Below are 25117 nucleotides of genomic sequence, written 5' to 3' on the forward strand. Positions count from 1 at the left end.
CACCCTCTCCCCCTTTGCACCCTCTTGTTCCTCTCCCAACCTGCTCTGTTTTCCACTGGTAGGTCTTCCAGCCTTCTGTGTCCTTGCTCTTCTCTTTCTCTCTGTTTCTCTGTTTCTCTTTCTCTGTTTCTCTCTTCCTCTATCCCTCTCTCTGCCTCTCTCTTTCTTTTTCTCCTGTCCTCTCTCTTCCCCTTTTTTGCTCTCTCTCTCTTCCTCTCTCATTTTCTCTTTCTCTCTCTCTCTCTTTTGCCCATGCTCTTCGGTCTCCCTCTCTCTCTCTTTCCACCTTTCCGCTCACTCTCTATGTTGCCATTCCTCTCTCTCTTTCTCCCTCTCTTTGCCTTTCTTTCTCTCCCTCTCTTTCTCTCTTTATCTCTCTGCCTCTCTCTTTTACTCTCTCTCCCTGTCTCTTTCCCTTTCTTCTGTTCTCTTCCTCCTCCTCTCTTTCTTTACACCTTTCTATCTCTTCCTCTCCTTCTCTTTCCCTGTCTTTCCCCTCTTTGTTTCTGTCTCCCTTACTCTTTCTCTCTGTGTGTCTTTCTCTCTCTATCATTCTCTATCTCTTTCTTCGCCCTTCTCTCCGCCCTCACCCTCTCTACCAGCCCCTTCTCTCCCCTCTCCACTACCTCTACCACTGGCTATTTGTTCCTCCTTGCCCCCAACTCTGTATCTCACTCATCGCTCCCAGATGCCCATTCTTTCTTCTCGCTCTCTCCTGTCTCAAGTCTCTTTCTCGCCCTCTCTCCTCCTTCCCAGCAGCTTCCCCACTCAGTGTTTCCCTCTCGGATCCTTCCTTCTTCCCTTGGGGTCCCTTCTCCCTCTGCCCTGCATCCAAGGGTACTCCACAGGCCCCGGGTTCCATGAACATGGGTGTGCCTAGCCTGTATGTGTTCCACTTATGGTCCGCTTTGTGCCCGCAGCAGTATGCCTAACGTACAATAAGTATGCTTCTCTGCCAGTAATACATCTGTTCCTGATTTCTGACCTGAACAAAGACATTGGTGCAGTCATTTGGTGTTTGCACTCTTCGGTGTAGCCTGCCTGTCATTGCGAGAGGGGGGACCCAGTCCACCTGCATACACAACGCACCCTCACCAGGTCTGTTAATCCCTGGCCCAAAACTATGGCTCTGCCTGGGGTCTCCCACACGACCTTCCCCAATTTGGCAGCCTCCCAAGTCCAAACTCAGGGTACATAGCTTTGCCTGATAGATGGTGTGTGAGTGCAACAGTTCGTTTTGGCTCAGAGGTGCCACTTTAGTGCCACAATAACATTTGTCTAATAGCTGTTGCTTTAACTCCACAATTAGTTTTGGCACATAGATGGCACATTAGCTGACGATTACATTTAGCTCATAGGTGGTGCTTTAGTGTCACAATAAGTTTCGGCCCATAATGTGCCACCTAGTGCAGCTACAACATTTTAGCACATAGGAGTTATTTTAGCATCCTAATTAGCACCAAGGCGTGTCAGGAACATTGTATAGATATGTTGGGATGTGGCAAGTCACAAAACAGCGCACACTGAAAATCTCAGGGACGTGTGTGGGACTGGGGAAGTGCAACAATGCCGCACTCCTGTATCATGATAGACATTCAGGTTGTCTTTGGTCTCTCTGCCTGGGATATCAGGGCTGTCTGTGCGGCCAATGGAGTTCCCTAGACCAAAGCCAAAACTGTTGACTTTCTCAATGCTTGGTATTTATAGGTTCAGTTAATAAGTCATTACAGGAGCCAAATAATATGCCCTCCGTATGTGAGAGAGAACCGAGCAGAAAATATGAGAGTGTTAACTTGCATGGTCACAGGTGAGCCACTAGTTATTAAATTATACCAACTGCTTGTGCAAATCAATTTTAAATTCATCTTTTCGAGATGGAGGCTGCAACTCTAACAGTTCTCCAGTAGGCCATGCCTGGCATATTCAGGGGCCACTCTGTGAACGTTGTCGAGCAGGCCTACTATTTTTGTCTGATAGAGATAGCTAGGGAGCATTCTGCAGGGTATTACTACAAAATATCGCAGAACATGACAGCAAATCCGAAAATGTCGAATTTCTAAAGCCCCATTACACTGCATATATATGTGGGGGGATGGGTGAAGTTGATAATAAATGTGGCTGAAGTATGGGGGGTGCGGGCCGCCCCCTCCCTATCTCCCAAATAGATATGTGTTGACATGAAGTAAAAGAAAAAATAATCGGCATTTTCAGATTTCGATATTTTCACGTAGATCTTTGTGCCGCCTCCAACATATGGCCAGAGGATATTGGTGGTGGGCTGTTTACTCAACGGAATTGCTGTAATATTTGCACAAGGTGATCCCAACTTCTAGGCACAATATAGGAACTGCAGCACTCTGATTATTACAGCTATATCTTCATCCACTCTCACAACACAGATCGCAATGTCCAATTGTTGACAAGTTTGAGATTTCAAAGTTTTGAAACAAAATTAAGGTTTGAACAAATTCCTTGATGCCGATCAGCATAGACACGCATCTGTTTTGTCATTGGAGCTGCTTAAGAGTGAGACTGTGGTCCAAGGTGCGATATTATGGCATAGGCAAAGGAACGGAGTCCTACTTCTATTTCAATGCCAGGAGACCTCGTGATAATTCTCCGAGAACTAGAGGGGAAGACAGATGAAGGCTTCATTTTTGCAAATGTACAATGCCACATACCCGTTAAATGGGCCGCTTGCTTTGGGTGTTGCTTTGATGCTGTGAGGTCTGGACCGCCTGTCAAGAGGAAAGTTGGGTGTTAAAAGAAGGCAATCAGTTCAAAAGCACAGACCCCCCAAAACAGGCTAGAATGTCTGGATGTCCCACAGCCTCTGAATGGATTTAGGCCTTCAGTGCACACATGTGATCTTACTATAAGGAGAAATGGTTTAGTGCGGCCATCATAAGTCCAAGGTATTGCTTCATGTAACTAGCCACAACCCTCATGCCAGGGTACATCCTAACTTGCCCAGGTACTACCATCATATGCAAGGTGCAGTCTCATGTCCTCAAATACAGCAATTGTATGTAATCAATTCCTCATAGTTCAGGACTTGTGCATCCTGTGCTACACACCCCTGGCATTTACCCAAGTAGGCTCAGTTTATGCTAAGTACATATTCCGGGTACTTCTGCTATATTGCAGATGCAAACTAATACCATGCGGTACGGCCTTGCATAGCCAAGCAAGGCTATCATATGCCCAGGCACAGTGACATATATCCAGAATTAGTTATCATGTTCCTATCTAAAGACATCATGTGCCCACCTACAGCGTCAACTGCCAATGTTTCCCGCCAGTATCTGCGTGGGTACGGTCTCATATGCCATAGTACATTCATGGATTCGGATTGATGGAGGTCATTGGGGCTGAGAATGGTAGGAAGAAGCAGGTCAGGGTCAGCTGGACTGAATCTGTGTGGGTGCTCAGCAGGGATGTGGGAAGTTGGGGATCAGTAAAATAGGGGAGTGCAAGGCCGTTCAGTGTGGAGGATGGCCTCGCGGAGCGGTGCGGTACAATGGTCAATGCGTGTGAGAGCAGCGATAGAGCTGCGTCTACTAGCCTATAAAGCTACATCACCAGTAGGTGGTGAAGGGAAGAAGGGACTGGGGGGATGTTGGGTTGGGGTGCAGAGTTCATATGCACCTTGGGATCCCTGTAATGTGGGTATATGTACTGAGAGAGAGGCAGAGTATAATGTATGGTGACACATACAGCATCATAGAGTCATGGAATCTATGACCTGAGATACTGTATGTTTCAACATAGGTTATTCTATGCTTGCATTAATGGGACCAGGAATGCATGAGGAACATACACAATATAGCTCAGGTGTTGGGAAAATAATGAAATAACTTGTGAGAAAAATAAAAAGTCAGTCAATAAACAGGGAAAATAACATTTGCATAAAGAAATGGTAGAGAATGGACAAAGGGCTACAGAACTGGTCTCCAAAAGTGATGGTGAGGTGTCAGGGGTGGTATTCACTCTATGCATGATCTGTGCAGTATGACGACGACTCACCGATCCGCCTTTCCAAGACCGAAGATAACTCGCTGCTGGCAGATAACTGGGAAAGACAGAAAATGAATATGTTATTAAAAAAAACAGCCTGCTTTATTTCTGCCCTAGTGAAAAGCATTTGATAATAGGAATTGGAGCAACACCTGGTTTCTCTATTCCTAAAATACACACAGAAAAATTGGTGGCGCACTCCTTTTGTACATTTCCTTTGTATGTGGGCAACGCTTAGATAATCTAGTCCCTGGATGGGACATGAGCACAGTGGGATTGCACCAAAAGATCATATCTAAAATGCCGAATGCAAGTTTAGAGCGCATTCTGCATAGTAGATAAAATGTAAGCCCATGATACCAAACAGGGGTAAGGGAGCTGCTGGGGTGTCCCATGCATACATTATAGGCAGTGCGGGGGGCCAACGGCCAAAATCCCAAAAGACTGAATTACAAAATGCGGGCTAGTGGGCTCCATGATTTTGTAATTCGATCTTTTGGGATACGATATTACAACGTACAACCGAGCACAGTATATGCCCTGCCTACTCTTCACACACACTGCATAGTCACCAGCTTTATCCCAGCTCAGGCCGTGCCAGTGTCTCTGCCCCATCCCATTGTGAATCGATTTACTATCTTTGCCTCCAGCATTCCTGCTATGGGTCACATCACATCACATCCTCACTACACTTCTGTTGTGAAAATAAAAGTTTCTCTTGTTCTTGTTTGTTTCAAACTGAGCATCGTGTACTAATTTGCAATCATCTACAATCATACAAACCATCACTATTACCACATCCAATCCTATCCTACGCCAGACAATAAGTACAGATAGCTAATTATTAATCACGGGTCTATGTATAACAAATCCTCGGTTCTCAATACACACAAACAACACATGAAATGAAAGTCAAATTCTACATTAATATACGAAAGGGAAAAGAACAGGAAACAAAAGTGCACATTCAACCAACACCGGTTGGGCAACACAAAATCCCACCACAAAAGGTTTGCATGATTATGTGTATAATTACTCCCAATCACACATTAATAGGTGTCCGCGGTAAAGAGTTTCGAAAAAGTAAATGACATAACTTTTTAAATGTTGCAGGAAAACACTAATTGCATATTTAATGTCCATTGCAAAGAAAAGATTTAAGCTTCAGAAGACATACTCAAAGGAAAGTGCTGTGATCTTTTTCAAGATGTCATGGTGTCCAAGAATGGTATCATTTGGTTTCCTATTTTTGAAAAGGTTCCTTTCAAATTAGGAGTTTTGATCCCAAAATCATTGTAATTAGGGATTCTGGGCAATGGGAAATAGCTTCTAATTAACTGTTTGTGAGAGGTGTGTTACTGGTGAGACATTGTAAAGCCTGAAGAGCTCCGCGATCGTGGGCTTGATCCGCAAGATGTGTAGCTTGGTGTCCAGTCAATTGGTCGAAAAAAAACTGGTCGACTGCAATTTGGTCGACGCAATTTGGTCGAAAACCAAATGGTCGAATTTTTTATTTATTTATATATTTATTTTTTGGGTTTTCGTTTAGTAAAAAAAGGGGTTTTTAGAGAAAAAAAGGGGGTTGGGGGGGGACCCCCCCCAAAAAATTAAAAAAAGGGTTAAAATAAAAAAAAAAAAATTCGACCATTTGGTTTGCGACCAAATTGGTTCGACCATTTGTCTGGTCGACCAATTTTTTTCGACCAAATGTCTGGCAACCGTGCAGGTTAGTTGATTATGAAAGAATGTGATCTCCTGCAAGAGAGATGATTGATAAATGTAAAAATAATTTTTCCATGTGTCGCTCGATCATTCCTCTTCTCACGTCTCAAATCATATTGTCCACCTTTTGGATTCGCTTTTCGGTTAAAAACACAGTCTCTTGTACCATACTTATTTCTGTTAGGCATGATGTTGTCTCTCATATCTCCCCATCCCTCTGTTCCGCTAGACATACATGGTCAAGGGCAAGCGTCGTCTCTGCCGAGACACACCTACCCTTGATGTCACTCTGGGGTGTTTACTATCTGAGTGTGCATTGGGCAGGATGTGAGGAGCTCCACCTTAATGGTGAGCGTAGCCACTTGAGGGACATCCTCCCCACTCACTTTACAGCACTTTTCTGTCTTCATCAGGACCACTTGGATAGATGCAATAATAGGTCTCCAGTAGGTTTTCCTTTAACCATGGAGGTGGTTTGGCTTCAATCTCTTGGGTCTCTCTCATTAGGGATTGTAACAGAAGCCCTATCATCCATCTCTAAAGGGCCTTCAGTAGAACTTGATCCTTCTGGAGATGCGGCCTCCATAGGCGAACATAGTACTCCCGAGGTGACCATGCCTGCGACGGGTGCAGTGATAATACAACATCACCATTTCTATTTTATGTCCATTTGTGCACTTCAGCGTTCCCCGTTCCCTACGCACCGTATCAAGCCACTTTGATGTATATCACGCCACTTACGAAGCATAACCACGGGGATGTGGCATTGGCGCCAGAGGCATAACAATGGCATATACACAAGCATCCAAGTGTGGGTAGAACAGTGGCCAGGTGATAGGAGACACATGCTGCATAACCTGTGTGTGGGCACCCGGGATCCTCGCAGCTGGAGGTGGATCTGGAGATCTGGAGGTGGATCTTCTGAGGCATTAGGAGGCTGCAGAGATCTCAAAGGATGGCCACTTCTATTCGGACCTGGGTGGCCAACTTGTGAGCTCACTGCGGGAAAAAGGCCTCAGTCTCCAGGAGAGGCCCAAACTCTCCGATTAACTATTAAAAATCAAAATGTTAAACTTCACAAATTCCATCAAAAAATAGGGAGTAAAAAATGATTCATCCTCAGCAGTGGAAAGGCAAAAGCAACATGCCAGGCGCATTACAAAACATGGCTACGTTGCCTCCTGATTTGAGAGTTTAACCGCGTTTGACAGTGAAGAAGGGCAATTTTATATTTTGAAAGTTGAATCAGTACTCCTTTTTGCACTGGATATGTGCCTTGTAAATATTGATAGCTTCCTTGACCAATTACAGGGTCGTATATGGAAGGGGGCCCTGCGCCTGGCTAAATCTATTCCCAACATGGTAGTAAGGCAGGAACTTGGTCTTACTGAATTATCTGCGCGATATAATTGGCGGCTATTGTCTAACTTTGCCAGAATGTTATATCCTCCAGCTAATTGCTTATATGAGGATCCTGGTCAACTCATGACTGCTTCTTCCCCTTCCTCCATTGCAAAATATTACGAACAAATGGTATCTCTACTTGATGAAATTGCACTTATACCATCAGATTTGGAATTCAGACTAATTCATGTCAAATTGCGTACATTTGATCATGATTGGTGCAAAACCTTAAATGGCATATCTCAATTTAAATTATATGAAGAAGCAGCTAAATTCAGTACCCCAAGACTTCCGCATAAACCCTATTTAATTCAATTTCCATGCAACAAGGCTAGAGAAATGTATCTCTGATTCAAATTGAATCAATCGCTAACTCTTGAAAGAATTAGATGTTGGCATCCACTTTTAAAATCTGATAGTGCATTGGGATGTAGGTTTTGTAACAATGAAACCCTTATAGAATCCACGAAACATCTAGTCATCTTCTGCCCACACTTTGAGGCAACTCGCCTACTAATACTTGATACAGATGGTGTAGGCTTGGATTCTATTAAAAGGGAATGGCTTTGGATAGCCTGTATGTGGGGTAATAGAACAAGCCTTGTCTTATCCCTGTGTAGATTCTTAACAATCATTGATCGGGAACTTGAGATTATGTATCAAAGTCTAGAAGGTGTGAATTAACAACCTGGAGTAAATTTCTAGTCTGTGCATTGTTGTTTATAAGTACTATGTAAAAAAAAAATACTCAATAACAAGTGGAAATTTGTTTGTTGATTGATTACCTAAGTGTTCTCTTTCCTCCATTATATTATACTGTCTTTATGCACTTGACAAGATATGTATAATTGCACAACGTTGTTTTGGCAATTTGTGGAATATGTCTGCCTAACTAGAGTTCAAGTGGACTGATTGAATCAATATCTATTTTTTCTTTTTTAACAAATGTACATATGTAGTAAACTACTGCTACAATGTTACTTTAGTATTAGGTAGAGTCTTCTCTGCTAGAATATTTTATATCTCTTAAATTATCAAAAGTATTTTTTTCATCCATTTGAATGTAAAGTAAAATGAATCACAAATCATATGTAAATATTCAATTGTAAGAATTCTAAAATATATAACAAAAAAGTTGTAAAAGTTTGTTGATCGAACTAATAAATAACGGTTTGAATAAAAAAATAAAATAAAAAAAAGAAGGGCATTGAAGTACATTGGCATGTTACTCTGGTCTTAAGCACTATCATACTTGCCAACCCTACTGATTTAGGCAGTAGGCTACTGCTTCTTAAGCAGCCCTACCGCCTACAGATTTGGGTGACAGATCCTACTGCTTTTTACAGTGGCAGGTAATTTATGTGACTCTAAGGCAATGAATCTGTGCGGTGGGCGGGTGAGTGATACATTTGAGTGATGCGCTCAGATCAATCCACTGACCTGACAGCTACATGACTCTGCCCTGCGCTCTTGCCGGGACAGACCTTAGGTGAACCACCATTGAACAGGCAAGTGGCAGAGTGTATCACTCAGCATCTGCCTCTCACACTGAGGAGGGCCTCAGTCTCCATGTTGTTCAGTGTTCAACCTGCACTGCAGGAATAAATATGTACTGCCCGGGCTGCTGCTACAGACCAGCGGCAAACGTTGCCCACCAGCTCTGTGTGATTATTTTCTGTGAAGTTAGGTCATTGAATTTGCTGTTAACTTAACATTCACAATTATACATTTTAAACATTTGAGCATCTCTCCATGTTGTGCTATTTGATGGGTTGTGCATTTTAGAAAGCTCCAGTGGTGCCAACAATTTATATTTTGGTAATTTCCTGTGATGTCATTGTTATGCAAAGTATTATTTTTGAAACTTGACAAATCCTACATCTTTTTGGTCACAGAATGTTGGCAAGTATACACTATGCGTGGTGGGTGTCATCACATTGTGCACACATTGGATGCCTCTGTTTGGTGCAAGTGTCACCTCCAAACAGTAAAAGGGACAGCAGCAGCAGCAGTGTTCAGCCCTGTGCTTCACAACCCAAGTACCCTAACAGAGGACATAGGCGTGTCCATGGAGTGGCCTGGGGTGCCACGTGCTACCCCTGGATTCTGATTAGCCACCCCAGGTGCCACCCCATTATCCTAAACTATTTATGCTCATTTAAACTTTAAACACAGGAATGTAAGACTCTAATGTTAGTAATTAAAGTAGATATGGGGGGTGTGCGTGTTTGTTTGTTCGTAATTCGTGCAACCCCTGCATAGGTCAGTGCCCCACTTGGGCCACCCCATTCAAAAGAGTCTGGACACCCCACTGCAGAGTCAGCTTTGAAAATCCAGCAAGGGATTCTGAATTTTTGAGAGAGCAATATATGTTTTATTAGAGGGACATAAGTTAATATTTAGCCAATCACACTGCCTCCTGTGGAATATCCTGCATCCAGTAACCACAGCGACACAGGATTGCAGAGCCTTCAAATGCTGTCCCCACACTACACTCCATCCACAAACCACTGGTCATCCAAATCAAACTCCATCAGGCCAAGAAATTAAAAAGAACATAAGTCATCGGCAAAACCCCTGGAGTGCAGGGTCCAAAACTGTACAATATTGGGAATCCGATCACGATCGAAGAATCAAATTATATTCCCTTGAAAAAGATGCGAAAAACGTATTTTAAAGAAAATCATGTGACTGGTAAACGCTCCGCCATTGCAATGAATGAATAAAGCCAATGGCCGGATATAACCACAGTTGGACTGAATCCACTGTCTCCCACTCCTTCCACCTTCCGTGTCCCACTCTCCGTATTACTCTTTTTTTCTGTTACCTCGGTTCCTTGGTCAGACTGGGCCATAAATTGTCTAGGCAACCAATGAAAAAGTGGCCCACAATTGCAAATGGCTATTCATTCGTTTTGTGACACTGTTTGGAGAGTATCCAACGGGGAGTTTTTTGATAAAATGTCATTCAAATTGTGCATTTTAAAGAATATGTATTCAGCAACACTGGTCAAAACTATTAGCCGCATAGTGAAGTAGCTCATCAAATTGGCCCATATTGGCCAAAAAAGTGGCCCACTACTGCCGTAAAAAGTGGCCCACAGCAGCATTTTGCATTTTTGGTTCGGCCATGGGCCTATTGCCCTATAGGCCAGCCCGAGCCTGCCTCTGTGCCCTGTCTTCTCCTTGTCATCCTGCCCTCACTCCTGTATACTCTTGCCCATTATTCTGTGCCATCTTTGTACCCAGAGTCCACGTGGATGCAACCTTCCTTTGCTCTGATTTGGTGGCTGTCTCTGTCTTTCTCCTCTTCCTCCTCATGTGTTTTCTTGCATGCTTTTCTACAAAGGTGCTCGGAAATCTCTGGGACAAACGTGGCAATTCGGTAAAGCTCCCGGAAGGAATAAGCACAGCGGATAACCAGACTCAACCCATGTGTCCATCTGAGCAGCCTGCCAGCTATACATTCACTCTAGTACCTGTCGGAACCTGGTACATGGAGGCATGACCTGGCTGGCAAATCGCTAGAAGCTCATACCAAATCGCTAGAAGCTCATACCAATGGCAGCTGCACACAAGGGCGCGCTCAGGCAAAAGGCACAGTCGAGTGCCTGGGACAGGGCCTGTGGCAAATCGCTAGAAGCTCATACCAATGGCGGCTGCACCCAGGGGCAGGCTCGGGCAAAAGGCAACAGTCGAGTGCCTGGGACAGCGCATGAGGCAAATCGCTAGAAGCTCACACCAAATCGCTAGAAGCACATACCAACGGCAGCTGCACACAAGGGCGCGCTCAGGCAAAAGGCAACAGTCGAGTGCCTGGGACAGGGCCTGTGGCAAATCGCTAGAAGCTCAAACCAATAGCATCTGCACCCAGGGGCGGACTCAGGCAAAAGGCAAAAGTCGAGTGCCTGCGACAGCGCCTGTGGCAAATCGCTAGAAGCTCAAACCAATAGCATCTGCACCCAGGGGCAGACTCAGGCAAAAGGCAACAGTCGAGTGCCTGCGACAGCACCTGTGGCAAATCGCTAGAAGCTCATACCAATGGTAGCTGCACACAGGGGCAGCATCGGGCAAATACCAATGGCAGCTGCACACAGGGGCAGCCTCGGGCAAAAGGCAACAGTCCAGTCTCTGGGACAGCGCCTGTGGCAAATCGCTAGAATCTCACACCAATAGCAGCTGCACCAAGGGGCGGGCTCAGGCAAAAGGCAACAATCGAGTGCCTGAGACAGTGCCTGTGGCAAATCGCTAGAAGCTCACACCAATAGCAGCTGCACCAAGGGGCGGGCTCAGGCAAAAGGCAACAATCGAGTGCCTGAGACAGTGCCTGTGGCAAATCGCTAGAAGCTCACACCAATAGCAGCTGCACCAAGGGGCGGGCTCAGGCAAAAGGCAACAGTCGAGTGCCTGGGACACCACCTGTGGCAAATCGCTAGAAGCTCATACCAATGGTAGCTGCACACAGGGGCAGCCTCGGGCAAATACCAATGGCAGCTGCACAGAGGGGCAGCCTCGGTCAAAAAGCAACAGTCCAGTCTCTGGGACAGCGCCTGTGGCAAATCGCTAGAAGCTCACACCAATAGCAGCTGCACCAAGGGGCGGGCTCAGGCAAAAGGCAACAATCGAGTGCCTGAGACAGTGCCTGTGGCAAATCGCTAGAAGCTCACACCAATAGCAGCTGCACCAAGGGGCGGGCTCAGGCAAAAGGCAACAGTCGAGTGCCTAGGACAGCGTCTCTGGCAAATCGCTAGAAGCTCATACCAATGGCAGCTGCACCCAGGGACGGGCTCAGGCAAAAGGCAACAGTCGAGTGCCTGGGACACCACCTGTGGCAAATCGCTAGAAGCTCATACCAATGGCAGCTGCACACAGGGACGGGCTCAGGCAAAAGGCAACAGTTGAGTGCCTGGGACAGCGTCTCTGGCAAATCGCTATAAGCTCATACCAATGGCAGCTGCACCCAGGGGCGGGCTCAGGCAAAAGGCAACAGTCGAGTGCCCGGGACAGCGCCTGTGGCAAATCGCTAGAAGCTCATACCAAATCGCCAGAAGCACATACCAATGGCAGCTGCACACAAGGGCGCGCTCAGGCAAAAGGCAAAAGTCGAGTGCCCGGGACAGCGCCTGTGGCAAATCGCTAGAAGTTCATACCAATGGCAGCTGCACACAGGGACGGGCTTGGGCAAAAGGCAACAGTCGAGTGCCTGGGACAGCGCCTGTGGGCACTAATAACACTCGGGCATGCAGCAATCTTGTTACCAGCATAAACTTGCAGGGTCATGAAAAATTGTTGTGAAATGGATGAAAGATGTCTTGTCAACCCTTGAACATTGTAACGTGATATTAGAAACACTATTGACCGCTCCGTTCAGTTTGAAAAAGAGAATTGTATGAGAATGACTGGATAGAGACATGTTCAGCTGTTAAGGGTTTTAAGCTATTGTATGATTTTAATAACGAGACAAAAGCTTTGAATGTGTTACCAAGTTATCTTTTAAAATCAGACCCTCCAGTTTATTGCGATTTTGCGATCCCGCAAAATGCCGCGAAAACGGCCGTTTTGCGCAAAATGTGCAAAAATGGCCGTTTTGTGCAAAAACAGCATCTTTAAAAAAAAAAAATTACTTTTTTTTTTTTGTTTTTTTTTTTTTAAGTAATCTGCAAAGATTACTGTTTTGAAAAAAAGAATCCTCAGGGTGCCAGGTTCTCAACTTTTTTTTTTTTTTTTTTTTACACAAGAAATGAAATCACTTGCGCCCCAAAAATTGCAGCCCAATCCACAAGGGACACATGAATGGGCACATTTTATATGCGCGCCCATTCAGATGGCCTTTTTCACCTCCTTGATCAAATAAAGTGGCGTTTCTGTCAATTTAAAAGCACATCCCTCATTTCCAAGCAAGATGCACTTTTAAATGTGCAGAAATTGTAGGCAACCCTACGCGCACGGGATGTGGGGCTGCCACTGCATGACAGGGTCTTTCCTGACCCTGTCATGCATTTCTTTTAAGGTATGAACCGCTGCTGAGTCGCTTGCATTTCTGTTCCTCAAACAGGATAAAAATGCATTTTTTGGGTCACATTTTACAGCGGCAGGCACCTAGAGTGCCTGTCCCTGTGAAAGGCGCTGGGAGCTTGCAGAACACTGTCGGGAGAGCGATTCTATTCAAAGTACTGCCCATTTTGATGACAAAAATCTATCGAATGTTACAATTTGACCAATTACGTCCAGTACTATTCGATCGATTTTTATAAATACTGAACATGTGTTGCGGGGGTGTCACCCGCTCCCCTTGTTTAGTATTTTTGGTCTAGGGTGGTTGCAGAAGTGTTTTCCCCTTTTTCCTCAAAATTGGAGGCGGGGACAGAAAAAAAAAGAAAATAACGAAAAAAGGACCCTGCAGAGTCGGATCCGACCCGCGTTAGAGGGACGGATCCGACCCGCGTTAGAGGGACGGATCTGGCACCGCAGGGTTGCAGGGGAAGCGGCAGCGACCAAGCAGTTAAGTAGGGGAGGGGGTCGGGTGGTGGTGAAAGGTACATTTTGGGTTGTTTGGCTGAAGTGCAAATCAATTTGCAGCAAAATTGACTACGGTCAATTCCGCCGCAAATAATTACACTTCGGTCAAACAACCCAGAACACCATTCAAGGCAGCTGCCAGCGCACAATTTGCGCTACAGCTCAAGCCTGTGGAAATGCGCCGGTCACCTTTGAGAATAAGGTGACCTGCTCATTTCCAAAAATGGGTTGTCTAAAAAATAGCATATCCTCCGTTCTTTTTTTAAATGCCCCATCATTTGAGGAACTGGGTCAAAATCTACATTTAAAAAAAAATAAAAAAAATGGTTACACTATGAGAGAGAGGGAGAGTGATGGGTGAGATGTGAAGTGATGGGCAAGAAAGCAGAGGAAGAGCAGTGGGTCAGAGGAGGAAGTGCTGCACAAGAGAGCAGAGGAAGCAGTGATGCGGTGGGCCAGAAATCTGAGAGCGAGCAGAGGTACAGAAAGTAGAGGAAGCGGTTGGCCAGAAAGAGGCAGTGAGCTGCAGATTGGGAAAAAGGATGAGGGAAGAATGTGATAGAATGGGAGAAAAGATGCAAGATGCAGAAGCAGCACAAAAGAATGAAGGACTGTATATTGAGGGAGGAATTGTAGAGTGTAAGGTGTGAGTTGGGAGTATGATTTGGAGTGTGGCAGGGGCTGGGCAGTGCAGATTGTGACTTGACAGTGTGACATAGCACGTGAGTATTTGTATGACAGAGTGAGAGGTTAAGGAATGTAAGTTGTGATGGAGAGTTGGTGAGATGTGTGTGGGTGTTTGGGGGATTGGAGAACATAGAAGGGGAATATTTTCAGCATTACAATTGATAATGATCAATTTAGTTAATACTATTAAACAGGCATGAACATTAAACCAGAAATGTAGCCAAATCAAACACTGTTCTGCCAAGCCAGAGACATCTGGGACTCTTCCTATTAAATTAATACAAAAGACACATAATAATGATACCCTGGCTCTCTTCTAGCCTTGCACTCTACCTATTTCCTGCAATGTGGCAATCTTACACCCTCCAGTTAATACAAAATGTCCCGCAAAAATGCCGCAATAAATAAAGGTTTGTACCGCAAAATTTGCCATTTCATGCCGCAAAATTTGCCATTTCATGCCGCAAAATCCTGGAAGGTCTGTAAAATGTCCATGTGTTAAGCTTCCTACTCAGTATTTGAGATTTCGACTGAATCTTATGAAGTGCTTGGAGCAGGGTTGGGAATTCAAAGAGAGCTCCAGAACTGTAGATTCTGTAAACAAATGAACAAGTTGGACACCTTGAAACATTTAATGACTGATTGTCCACGTTTTCCTCTCAAAGACAATGGGCCTCATTATAACCCGGGCAGTAGCCATACCATTGCTGGGTGCCGGTGCCTGTCAGTCGGGAATGGGGACGTCGGATGCACCGCCCGACGGTGCCGGTGCATCCGACATGCTGCGCTCGCGGGTGCCGCTCTGCCTGCCAGGCCAGACCTGGCGGGCTGACAGGTGCACAGGAGCACAGCTCATAGTATGGCAGTCCAGGAACCACGGTACCAGCATGCTTACCAGTAGCGTAGTTCCAATGTCGTTTTGAGAAATGTTTAAAATTCTATAGGACTCTAACTGCAGATCGTTGCTGGACTTCATTAGTGCCTGCTTAGAAACTGACTCTGTGGTTTGGAATGAGCTTTTTAAGGAGGTTGTATGTGATTAGTTCATGTTTTAGAAACCAGGTGATGAAATATGGTTTTAATACGTACTAATTGAATTGTGGTATTTATCTTTGCATATTATGTGAGTATTAAGAACATTTATTTTTTTCTGTCTCTCTGTAATGAAATGTGTATGTATTTCTGGTATTTTTGTGAAAGATTTATTAATTCAACTCAAGCACAATAAGAAAAACGTGCATTTCATTTTTTTTCACGTAGCACTTAATACTTGTGGTATCTGGCTTCCAAGCACTGGGACTGTTGGCGAGATTAAATAGGACGCAATACATTAAACGGATTTGACCCGGACCATGCAATTTCCTCAAATAGGGAAAATGGGTTTAGGACTAGAACCTCCTGTAGCCCCCGATTTTAACTTAACCAGTAGACCACCACAAATCCAACACAAACCTTGTGTGCCAGTTCGTCAGCAAACTCTGCAGGTAAGGACAACTCGAAAGAAAGCCACTGCAGGCCATCTACTCTTCAGCAGAAAGACCTCCAGAGAATGCCACATTACAGAATGGCCGTCCATATTTACAGTATATTGCTCTCATTGGTGGAAGCATCAGGAAGCGGTTTTGGCGTTCGGCGTGGCACAGCGACCCGCCTCAGGAAGCCTGTACTGGCAGCAGAGACAGCATCACACTAGCCTGCAGAGTTCTGAAATGATTCACGTGCAGGGGCGTTGCTAGGGGGGGGCTAAGGGGGCTATAGCCCCTGATCTTTTGGTTGTAGCCCCGGATAGAATCTCAGGAGCTACAGCCAAAAGACTAGCTAGCCCCCAGTCCCAACAGTTCCGACATCAGCTTAGCCCCGGGTCTTTTCCAGACCTAGTAACTCCCCTGTTCATGTGTCACTCATGAGCAGTGCATTCGTGTAGAAGCACCAGCTGAATCCCTGCCACGCGGTGGCGTGTCCAGGGAGCAGCCTGGGGTGGCACGTGCTCCCCATGGAATCTGATTGGCCACCCCATTATCCTAAACTATGATCATAATGTGTGTGTGTGGGCTCGTACGTCATGCCCCAATAGAGGTCAGTGCCCCACTGGGCCACCCCAGTCAAAAGAGTGTGGGCACGCTACTGATACCACGGGACAAGGTTCTCTCAGTTCTGGGCTAAGGGCTTTCCTTTTATGAAGCAACGTAATGCGTCACTGAAGTGAGCCAAGCCGCCACGTCTCAGAGGACAATATGTCTCAATCTCCATTACAGAGACATGAGGCTTCCACAGTAAAGACCGCAGTCACCTGGAATCGGCAGCCATCCAAAATGAGAGTTCTGTGAAAGTCAGCTCAGGAATCATCTCAACGCCCTCAAACTCACAACTTTGCAGGAGCTGCAACCTGCACCCTCAAATGCTGAGTTGCCACACTGGTGCCCGATTATGAGTAGGGCAGTAATGGTAAAACATGTAGGGCTTCATTCCAGGTCTGCCGGTCTGGTAAAAAAGTCCTGGTATTGATGTATACCTGCACTTTACCAGACCAGCCAACTACAGGTTTGCCGGTAGGGCATCTGAGTTACAGCACCCCACTGGCAAAATAACCCGTCATTACCAGCAATGGTATTGCCGGTGCCGGTAATGACGGCACATCCTCTCAGGGAGTCTTACAGAACTCCTTCAATGGGGATTACCACGGTCACTCCAGTACTCGTAATCTGGCGGCACTGCCGCCGGACCCAGTGCCAGAAACAGTAATAGCCGTTGCTGGTATCCTGATGGGTTTTTACCGCCAGAATACTGGCAAGGTTAGAATGAGGCACGTAGTATTTCTAAATACTGCATGTTAGCGCTCTGCCAAATTGTGAGTTTTCTCTCAGAATCTCTTTATTTCCGCCTGCTTTTGTGTGGAGGAATTTACCTCCACAGAAACGCATTAAGGGATGGGATATCACCACAAGCGGTAATTTCTCATGGAGTAATATAGCATTTGCAGTGGAGTCGCCAAAATGGGGAAAAACAGAAGGGTCTGCATGATACAGAAGCATGTGGACCATTCAAGTTACTGCATGCATACCGCGTGCGCTGGTGGTATTATCGCCACAATCATGGTCAGACCCACACATGACATAGCAAATCATCATTGAGGGCTAATGTGCCAAAACAAGACTTGTGGTCGGCGGTTCTCATTTCCTAAATAATAACGGTGTATTAGTGTGTGCAGGTGCTCATTTTCTTAATTGGTTTATGTTCGAGGTTGCTTCAGTACCATCACTACAGCCGGATCGACCAGACATAACTTGTGAAAGGGTCATATTCCCAGCGATAATGACCCCTCCCAAAGTCTATAAGGCATGTGCTACTGATGTGGTGATGAAATAAACCAAATTAAATGTGGTATAATTTTGCAAAATGTAAATAACTGTTTATCTTTATAAGGAAAGCAGTTTAATTGTAAACCTGGTTGAACCGGAACGGTTTCAGCATTAGCTTGCCTTAAGGGCAATGTTAAAGTGACTCGTGTTTCTTTTACATAAGTGAAAGCAATGTCCCATGTTTCAGCTTTCACTTTTCTTTGTTAAGTTAAGGTGCAATGTCTTGTTGAAAGAAATCTTGCTAGAAAATTGCACTGCTATTCCTTGAACGCAAATAAATGATTTCTGTTTTTCCCCTGCTTGCTTCTGAAGTCAGAATATCTAGAATGCAGTAAATATCAGTAGTTATTGACTGCATTCCAAACGTTATGATAGGCAGGGAGGTAGTCAATGATGACTTCCATGTGCTAATAATATGTGTTAATTTTCGCTTTTCATTCCCAAATTTGGCTTCAAACAAGCTTTTCTGGCAAGCTACCTTCCGATATCTAGGATTTTTGCATTTCATAAAAGCTGAGCGTTTTTATTTCTCGAGGCTCGTGGTGCATTGACAGCTCTGCAGCCTGCATGGATTGTTATTTCTCGACGCTCAAAGTGCATGCTCAGCTCTGCAGCCTGCATGGATTGTTATTTCTCGAGGCTCGAAGTGCATGCTCAGCTCTGCAGCCTGCATGAATTGTTATTTCTCGAGGCTCGAAGTGCATTGACAGCTCTGCAGCCTGCATGGATTGTTATTTCTCGACGCTCAAAGTGCATGCTCAGCTCTGCAGCCTGCATGGATTGTTATTTCTCGACGCTCAAAGTGCATGCTCAGCTCTGCAGCCTGCATGGATTGTTTTTTCTCGAGGCTCGAAGTGCATTGACAGCTCTGCAGCCTGCATGGATTGTTATTTCTCGACGCTCAAAGTGCATGCACAGCTCTGCAGCTTGCATGGATTGTTATTTCTCGAGGCTCGAAGTGCATTGACAGCTCTGCAGCCTGCATGGATTGTTATTTCTCGACGGTCAAAGTGCATGCTCAGCTCTGCAGCCTGCATGGATTGTTATTTCTTTAGGCTTGCGGTGCATTTACAGCTCTGCAGCCTGCATGGATTGTTATTTCTCGAGGCTCGAAGTGCATTGGCAGCTCTGCAGCCTGCATGGATTGTTATTTCTCGAGGCTCAAAGTGCATGTTCAGCTCTGCAGCCAGCATGGATTGTTATTTCTCGAGGCTCACAGTTCATTTACAGCTCTGCATCCTATATGGATAGTTGTCTGCAATTGTTTTCTTTATCAAAATAAGTCCATAACTCGAATGCCACCAGAGAAACCTTCCAAATAAAAACTTAACATTTTAGTTCAGTTATTTTTCCATTGAAAAAGCTAAAACATGCTTTTATACACTACCATAAGAGGAAATATTAAATAAAACAAAGTTGAATTCCATTTGGCTGTTCATTAAAGCGCTTCCCTCTAAATTCCTCCTCAAAATGGACTTCTTGAAAGTATGCACAGGCTTGACCTGGTGATGGACATTACCTTTTTCATCCTTTCCAGATCTTTCTGCAACTGGAGGACCTTGAAGACCCCAAGCCCTGCTCCGGCCAGTGCCATGAACACCAGGATTGTAACAGCGAAGAGGCAGAGCCAGATCCCATCCCTTCGCTTCTTCACTGGCCTGGGTGGAGGCAGCGGGGATGCGGCAGCTGCAGGGACATCCACCCAGAAGACATGGGGGTGGGCATTGTTCCGGTACTGCTGCATGTTGTGGTGGTCCATGCCTCTGCCACCCCTCAGCAGCCAGGCTCCGCTCTACCTGCCTCCCTCGTGCCGCCTGGGTGGCAATCCTGCAGGAGAGTCTTCTGAGCACAGTCCTGGTGGGTGAGAGGCAGTCTGACTTCATACACCTCCTCTGTTCTTATTCGCTGCACTTGTGCAGTGTGACTCTCTCACTAAGTCTCTTTCTCTCTCTCTTTGAAGGGGCGCCTACCACTTCCTTCCTGTCTCCTCAAGAATCGGCCACATCAGTAACACTAAATGTTTCCACCCTTTGCTTGTGTCATCATAGGTTTATGTAAGCTACCACAGGCTCCCGTGCTTGGAAAAGGTCGCTCTCTCACAGAGCGATCCAGCTGCGGTCGCACAATGATAAGAACACTGGGCCTCATTATAGGTTTGCCGGTATGCCAGCAAACGAACCTACCACTTCTGCTGCCTGATATCCGGTTTTACTGGGATAATACAGGTAGCGGAAAGGGCGGTAAATCCCCATTCCATGGAGTCCCATAGGAATTTGCCAGTATTTTCGGCATCAGCAATACTGGTTCAGAAAATACCCGCTGTTTTGTGCTTGAGTCACCTCCAGCTCTTGGCTGGAGGAAAGTCTGGTTACCCCCCCACCCCCGCCCTCCGGCATACTTGTACTCTGCCGGTCCGGTAAAGTGCCGGTATATGTTAATAATGAAACTTTATTACCGGACCGGCAGAGTTATAATGAGGCCCACTATATAATGAATATGGCCCATTGGTTGTAGAGTAATGCAGCATCCCTTAATCTGTGGATTCACAGATTAACACACATCGATGGCAGATATGGGTCACCAGTCTGATTTATTTTCCTATTGGCTGAAATGAAAGAAGCTCCTGTGTGGAGAGGACCCAACCCAAGCCTAAGGAGTGCTGGGATGACATTGCATGTCTTCGATTGGTCTAATTTTCGAACTGACTGAACATAAACTGTATGTGTGGAAAGCATGCATCAAACATTTAGAATGTCTTTTTTACATTGCACCAGCTTTTCAATGATGTGTAGTCGGACTGGAGTCGCAAAGTGGAATTACGCCTTGCAGCAGCCCCATCCGTTCTACCATACAAAACTATATGCATTACTCCCAAGATCTGATTTTGATGGTGGCAGTAATGCATTGGTTCATATGGAATATGTCTGTTTTTAGAGCCTGCAAAAAACAGGTGGATTCCAAAGGAGTAGTGGATATAGTGGAAATAGTGGATACACTATTTGCACTACGAGTGTAAAAAGGTAAAATGGTAGTTTTTACAACTTTATTTTGCACTTCGTAGTGCAAATGACGAATGGTGCATGGAGGGGTATTTTTTGTGTGAAAGTACAAATATAACAGGTTTGACAAAATGATTACTCTACAGGGATACAAGGGTGAGCAGTAGTTTTAAACTCCTAGACAGCCCCATACTACCATTAAACCAGGAGTGATCTCAACAACAAAGGTGCAATAGGCAGAACCCGGCAGGTATACCCCCTTCACCTCTGGTGGTAAGTGGGCAGAGGGCAGACTAAAGTCTTCAGGAGGGATGTGCTCTAGCAAAGAAGCATTCAAACAACAATAGTAATAGGGTGCCAAAATAGAAGAAATGTCCAATCAAGGTTCTACAGACTTTAATTAATTTGAACAATATTAAAACACTACTGCGCATCCCTATAAAAGTAGATGCAAAATATGCAGACTATGATGAAAGGGTGTACTCTGGGTCTAAAGACCTCAGCTTCAATGGAGTTCAAGGCACCAAACTGGCATTTGAGTGGTTTAGAGATACAGGGAGAGTCATGGGTCACTTTCTTGGTTCTTTTGTTGCTGGGGGACCCTGTCTAAGGTCTCCAAGAGTAAGATGCTCAACCCCTCCAAGACTGAATTCCGACTCCTCACCAACAACACCAAACCCCTACTCATACAGACATGGCTATCAACCATGAACTCTGAGCGATTAACACCGGAGCTCACCTCCAGCGCCAAGTCCCTCGGGTTCCACATTGACAAACACCTCTCCTTCAAGACAACCATAGCTATGAAAACTCAGACAGTTTGGCATCAGCTCTCCCTCCTGCAAAAGGTCAAGCCGTTCCTCCCCGCGGACAGCTTCAAATCCACTGTTCAAGCACTGGTCCTATCCTCCTTGAGGAGGTTGGTGGGTGGAAGGCCGAGAACTGGCTGGCGCTGAATGATGAGAAGACTAAGGTGTTGGTCTTTGGCTCCTGCTGTCCTCTGACTTTCTGGACCCCCGACTTTTGGCCCTCAATTCTTTCCCTCTCCCGTTGTCTCTGTTAGAGACCTGGGGATTAAAGTATCCTCCTCCCTGTCGATGCACGACCAGGTCTCTTCAGTCTTGGTCATTTCAAGTTTAGAATTCTTTGGAAAGTCCTACCCATTATCCCCTTTAAATTTCATGCTCCTGTGGTGGCTGCTCTGGTACTAAGCAATATTGATTACTGCAACACTCTTTATCTCGCTCAACCGGCTTACCCTCTGCACCGTTTGCAGCTACTGCGAAATGCAGTGGCCCGAGCAGTACTTCGACCTTCCTTGAGTGCCCATATGTCACCCCTTCTTTGTCAGCTTCACTGGCTCCCCATTGAGAAGCGAGTGCTGTTCAAGTCGCTGTGCATTATTCACAGAGCCTTCTACCAACTCAGTGCTGATTATCTTCAAGCCAAGTTCCCCCTGTCAGTGTCTTCTAGAGCTCTTCACTCCCAATCATCTTTAATGACTGAAACACCTTGGGTGAGACTTTCCCGCATGGGTGGTCGTGCCTTCTCTGTGGCGGCCGCAAGGGATTGGAATTCTCTCCCCCTGTCCTTGCGGGCTACTTCTAACCATTTGCCCTTCCGCCGAGCTCTAAAAACATTTCTTTTTTAGTTAAGAAACTTCTTGCTTTTCTGATTTTGTTTCTGTTAGGTGAACGCCATGATGCCTTCGGGTGAAGGTGTGCTTTATAAGTTTTAATAACATAACATAACATCCTGCCTGGATGGGGGCAATGCACCCCTTGAAAGCCTCCGGTCGTCCTCCCTTGTGCCCCTGAGAAGTGTCCTACATGCAGCTGCTCGCCTCATCAAGGGTCTACGCAGACACGACCACATCACCCCAGCCCTCACCGACCTTCACTGGCTCCCACTAGACACACACACCATCTTCAAGTCTTGCTGCATCATCTATAAGTCAGTCACCCTCAAGTCACCCAGCTACATTGCAGAGAAACTCAATGTCTTCGGTGGACAGCTCACCACCAGAAGCCAGGACTTGAAATTCATCACTGCAAAAAGGAAAAGACCAGAAACCAAGCCTTCTCTGCCTACACCTCAAGACTATGGAACCTCCTTTCCAACAGCATCAAACTCGCCCTCACGCTCCTACAATTCAGAAAAGAACCCAAGACCCACCTCTTCAAGGAACCTCTCCGCCTCAACACCTAGGCCATCATATCGCCCCTTGCGCCACCTGACTCACTAGATGCTGCCTGACCCTCTCCTCCCCACCAACCGGTATAATTGTACCCCTCCCCTGTGCCTCTCTGTATCCTACCCCCCACTGAATATCTGTTCTGTTGTTACCTCTGAAAATTGCTCCGTTATGCATCTGTACTGTTGTATACTACTGTAAAAGCGCTCCTGTATGTTTGTTAGTTTGTTTGTTTGTTTGTTTGTTTGTTTGTTTGTTTGTTTGTTTGTTTGTTTTATTCATTTATAATGCACACCAGACCCGAGAGTAAGAGGGTGCAGCAGTACAGGATATGCAAAGCTTAGGTTACAAAGTTACAAGTTACATTTTGTTAATAACATAAAACAGGCCGAAGCAGTGATACAGTAAATTATATACAGGATATTATACAGTAATTGTCAGTAGTGTAACATTGGAATCGTAGTACGGGCAATAAGAAGCAGAACAGTTTGCTGTATACAGGCTATATCTGTAGTACAGGCGAGTGGGTAGCAAGGAGGCCCTGGCTAGCTGATCGATTGCTTCAGATGGTTGATGTAATTGGATCTGAATTTAAGGTAAGATTTCTCAGCACGTATAGTGTGGGGCAGTGAGTTCCATACTTGGGCCGCCCAGACGGGGAAGCTGGAGCCTCCGGCCTTGGTCAATTTGAATCTTGGAATGATAAGTGTATTGGCATTGGAGATTCTTGCGGGTCTGGAGGATCTTCTTTCTGCAAATCTATCAGAGAGATAGGGAGGAGCCGCATTGTCCAGGGCTTTGTGTGTGAGGGAGGCAACTTTAACTAGGATTTTGTCTTGGGTCGACAGCCAGTTGTTATTCCGCCTTATCTTAGAAATATGTGATCGTTTGGAGATACCAAGAGCTCCTCTCAGGGCATTATTTTGTAAAATTTGCGTTCTACGTGGGATTTATTTGTTAGCCCCAATATATAGGGCATTACAATAATCGAGTCTAGATAAAATGAGAGCTCTAGCTAGAATCATACAGTTATCATCTGAGATAAAGTGTTTACCAGCTCTGATGAGCTCACATGTGTAAGCTGTGGCTGAGGCCAGAGAGTTCACCTGTTTGTTGAAGGACAGGGGGGCATCTAGATAGAGGCCTAGAGTCTTCACTTCCTTGGCTACCTTAATAGTATTTCCGTTGATCTCGAAGGCAAGGTATTCCTGGCCTAGTTTTTTGAGATTGGAATGTGTGCCCAGAATGATTAATTCTGTTTTGTCATCATTCAGGCATAGACCGTGAGTTGCCATCCATGCCTGGATGATGAGATACACCCTATTTACCAAGGCCAAATCCTCGTTGTAATCCCCAGAAAGTGGGAGGAGGATCTGGGTATCATCTGCATAGTTAGTGTAGGTGATACCAAGAAGGTCCAGATCATCAAAAAAGGTGCTTAGTAAATATGTTGTATAGTGTCGGAGAGCCTTGGGGAACGCCGCACAAGATAGGGATCGGGTCCGCTGCCTGCATCTGAAGGGGAGAACACCCTCATGGTCCTTTCACTAAGGAAAGATTCGACCCATGTTATGGCTTCTTTGGAGAAGTGTGCAGCTGAGTTTAGGTGGTGACAGAGGACTTTGTGATCTACAAGGTGGAATGCGGCCGAGAGATCCAAGAGTAGGAGGAGTGCTGTCTGGCCTTTGTCTCTTAGCTCATCAATTTGAGCCTTCAAATCGATGAGAGCGGTCTCGGTCCCATGTTGTGGACGGAAGCCAGACTGCCTTCTTCCTAGGAGCTTATGGTGTTCTAGGAATGTTTGTATTTGGATATGTATCTGTATTGTTGTAAACCTCTGTAAAGTGCTCCATTGCTTCTCCAAGCTAGGTCCACGATCAATACATACCATATTAATAGTAATAATAATGAGTCCTTTGTCTGCCCTTCCCAGCCAGGAAGGATGATTGAGAGTATTTGCAGGGGCAGGATCCTTGTTACCAGTGGTCAGGCATCAGGCAGGCCTTGTCCAAACAGCAATTCACCTCCAATGTCCCTTTAGCACCGGTGTCAGAGGATCTTGCTCCCTCCTTGGAGGATTTTCGAGCAGACTGTACACCCATAATGTTCAAAGTGAAACCTTCCTCTTCTGTTGTCCAAACATGATTTAACTAAAGGGGAGAGGGTCTACCCCCTTATGCAGTCAATTTCACAAAGAGGATTGATCCATTTCAAATC

At 45.5% G+C, this 25117-nt stretch overlaps 1 protein-coding gene across 1 annotated transcript in view; it reads right to left on the minus strand.

Annotated features, from left to right (window-relative positions):
• Positions 1–19615, minus strand: part of LOC138534084 (tumor necrosis factor ligand superfamily member 6-like) — a 64193-nt gene extending 44578 nt beyond the window's left edge. Inside the window, exons 1-3 of the mRNA XM_069641194.1 lie at positions 19227–19615; positions 4027–4072; positions 2682–2738 (exon numbers count right to left, since the gene is read on the minus strand). Of these exons, the coding sequence (XP_069497295.1) occupies positions 2682–2738; positions 4027–4072; positions 19227–19466 (343 nt within the window). The 5' untranslated portion in view covers positions 19467–19615. The remainder of the gene's footprint in view (positions 1–2681; positions 2739–4026; positions 4073–19226) is intronic.
• Between the last annotated feature and the right edge of the window lie 5502 nt (positions 19616–25117).

The sequence above is a fragment of the Ambystoma mexicanum genome, chromosome 1q, assembly GCF_040938575.1.
Source record: "Ambystoma mexicanum isolate Mex_15411 chromosome 1q, UKY_AmexF1_1, whole genome shotgun sequence".
Classification (NCBI taxonomy): Eukaryota; Metazoa; Chordata; class Amphibia; order Caudata; family Ambystomatidae; genus Ambystoma; species Ambystoma mexicanum.